The following is a 3337-nucleotide window of genomic DNA, read 5'->3' as shown; positions in this document are numbered from 1 at the left end:
ACCGACTATTTAGTACATTTTGTAATTAAGTTTCTACTGACTTTCTTAACTTTAGCTCACCTAAGCTAATAATCAGGTTGTTGTTGTTTTTTATAAAATAAAGCAAGCATTTAGTTTCTATTTGCAATAAATCTCAAACTTTTGGGATTTTTTTGGGATTGTTTTTAGAAAGTCAAGAATAATTTAAGTAAAGAGGAATGCCTTTTAACTTTAAAATATATTTTCATTGGAAACCTATGGATAAGCTTCAAAAAAATTAACAGGAATTAAAGGTATGGAAAATGAAGAATTCTGTAACATTTTGTTTAAATGTTTAAAAAAAGCAAAGCAAAGCAAAAAACAGCACACAAACACTTGGCATAGATTATTACTACCATGTAAAACTTACCTACCATTTAACACTGATTAAGCTAACAACAGGAATATTAGTTGCTCTGTCTACTATAATGATTGACCATTAAAATTTTAATTAGATTTTCATCTACCTGCAGTCAAATATATATAAATAAATATATTTATTTATTGATTTCAGAGAGAGGAAGAGAAACATCAATAAGAGAGAATCATTGATTGGGTGCCTCCTGCACACCCCACACTGGAGATTGAGCCTGCAACCTGGGCATGTGCCCTGACTGGGAATGGAACCATGACCTCCTGGTTTATAGGTCGACGCTCAACCACTGAGCCACGCTGGCCTGGGCAACATTTTTAAAGAATCCATTCATCCCTTCTTTGTAGTTGAAGCTTATAGATCATAGAACATTTTATAGCTGTCAGTATTTTCTTTTATACTTGTTTTTTTTGTTAATCCTCACCCAAATAATGGAGCATATTTTTTCCATTGCTTTTCAGAGAAAGTGGAAGGGAGAGAGGGGGGAGAGAGAAATACTTTAGAGAAAAATACTTTTGAGAAAAATACCTCTACCTTTGAGAGAATTCCCTCACCAGAAACTATAGAGTATTTGTGTCCCCAGTGTCTCGTATGATACACATGTTGATCCCCCTAACCATTATGGACTAACCAATTACAATATTTAAAAGGATGAACATTTGAGATTTCTTCTCTAGTTATATATCTCTGATAAAGGCATATGAACAAAGTATGTTTTCCAGCCATCTCTTAAAAATTTACTAACTGCTTAATTTGTTCTGTTTGCAATGACTGTCTCCTTAACATTTTTTTACTTTTAGGGAAAATAGGAACTGTTGGCATAAGCACTTTTTGACTGCAAGAAAGGAGGCTGGGAATCTTGGTGACATTGATATCTGTGATGGGAGGGTGAGGATTCATATTTAAGGGTGGCAGAAATCCTGGTCTGGTTTGGGGGAAACTGTGATCTAAAGGGAAGGCTCCTGACCCACGCCTTTCTAACACTGCATGGTTCCTCCTGCTCAGGGAACCTGGGGGGATGTTCTCCAACACGTCTTTGGACCCTGACAACAAGGAAGGAGTTGGTGAGAGGATCTTTTTCTTTCCTGTAAGTGCTTTGCCATCTTCTGAAGTTGTAGGGATTAGACCAGCTGAGAGCTGGGAATCGGAGCTGTAGTGGTTTGCCCCTGAGTTTCTTTTTTGAACTATACTTCTTAAGGTGGAAGCAAATATTGTCTGGTTAGAGTCTGGGTCCTGGTCAATAGGGATTTCAATGCATTGCTGGTTTCCTTCTGAAAAACATGATCGGTAATTCATTTCATCATATGACGTCTTTCTTGAGCTGGCCTGATCAAAGGCTCTTAGCAAATGTGCTGTGTCTTTTATGTCAATACTTTGGTGCCTCGTGATGAATCGCTTGGAAAGTGCCAGCCCATTGGTTTTGTAGGATAATTCTTCCTCTGGGGTGATATCCTGGAGCTCCTCTTGCAAAGAGGCCACTCTGTTCATTAATGGGGGGGCACTCTTGACCCAGGGTGGCTTGGACCCATTTAGGGCCGCAGCAGACTTCCTCACAGGGGAGCCCAGGTCCCGGGTATCATCGCGGCTTCCGGAGACCTCCAGATCGTTAAAGCCAAAAACTCTCATTTCAGTTTCAGAAGAATGTGAAAGTGGCATCGAGACTGTTTTTATGTCTATTTCTGAAGGAGTGGCACAGGTGGCTTGGGAATGACACCCATCTATATCCGAAGGAGGCATATTTAAGTACTGTTGGGTAGTGTGCCTGCCAGAGGGCGATTTCGCTGTAGTTATGATAATAACCTCTTTTCCTTTAGCCTTGCAAGCACTAAGTAGAACTTGCAGGGTCTCTTTATCTTCTGAATTTAGAGCATAAACAAGGGCTGAGTAACCAGAATGGTCTTGCAAGCTGAGATCGGCCCCACTTTGTAGGAGCAAGGAAACAACTTCAGGGCCAGCTTTCTCTAAGCAAGCATGCATCAAAGCGGTTTTCCCAGATTTGTCCTGTATGTTGGGATCAGCACTGTTTTCTAACAGGTATTTAACCATTTTGGCTTTACTGACACTCTGGTGATCCACATGTTTGGTCTTACAGGCGATCATTAAAGGTGTTTCCCCTCGGTCATTGCTCTCATTGATGTAGGCGCCACCTTCTAGCAAGAGTCTTGTGAGGCGAAGCCGGCTCAGGTGGACTGCTTTTATCAGGGAATTTCCATCACTTGAAATTTCTACACCTTCATCCATCTTCAAAAGTCAGAAATCAATACCTGCTTATCAAAGAAGATGAAGACCAAAAGATTAGCCAAAATCAATGTCCTCATTTATATTCATGTTTTTACATACAATTTCTGAAATATGTATAGAGAAAGAGGACATACATGAGATTATGTTATTAATAAGTACAGGACAAAATAGTGAATTACAAAATTAAAAAATTTTAGACTAGTAACAAGCTTTAGGAAGTTACAAACTAAAATTTACTTTCAGAATCTTCACTGAATATTTATGCTATAACACCAACCTACTACTGTATATATATTCCATCTTACAATAAATAAAAGTAGTATCATACAAAAGAACATGTGAAATATCCCACATTAATTAAACAATAATCAGCTTTTTAATCCAAGCCCTTTAATCATGAGACAGTCAAAAAGAAAAAGAAAAAGCCTCTTACATTAAAAATACCAGAATAAACAGAAAAAAAGCAACTTGGAGGATACAGATATTAATTAGTCAGGAAAATGAAAACTGCAAAAGCTCATTATCCCCAAAGGGATAAGATGTTGTAACCAAGAAACAACAAGATTCTATGGAAAAGTGAATAAGATCCAGAGACTTATCTCCTGAGAGCGCCATCATATGCTATTGGCAATATTGACCTTTCTTTATTCACCCAATTTTTCAAAAATAATTAATTTACTTAAGAATCATACACAAATGGGAAAC

The 3337-nt window shown here is 37.9% G+C and overlaps 1 protein-coding gene across 1 annotated transcript; it reads right to left on the bottom strand.

Moving 5' to 3' along the window:
* Positions 1-1120: 1120 nt before the first annotated feature.
* ANKRD34B (ankyrin repeat domain 34B) lies at positions 1121-2632 on the bottom strand (the record flags this gene model as incomplete). The annotated part of the gene is made up of 1 exon (XM_079795882.1): positions 1121-2632. One exon carries the CDS (start codon positions 2630-2632, stop codon positions 1121-1123), a length of 1512 nt encoding a protein of 503 aa, XP_079652008.1.
* Positions 2633-3337: the final 705 nt, after the last annotated feature.

Source organism: Cnephaeus nilssonii, assembly GCF_951640355.1.
Source record: "Cnephaeus nilssonii genome assembly, chromosome: 2".
NCBI classification, from domain to species: Eukaryota; Metazoa; Chordata; class Mammalia; order Chiroptera; family Vespertilionidae; genus Cnephaeus; species Cnephaeus nilssonii.
The sequence above is the reverse complement of the archived record's forward strand: the minus strand, read 5'-3'. Positions and strand labels throughout refer to the sequence as shown.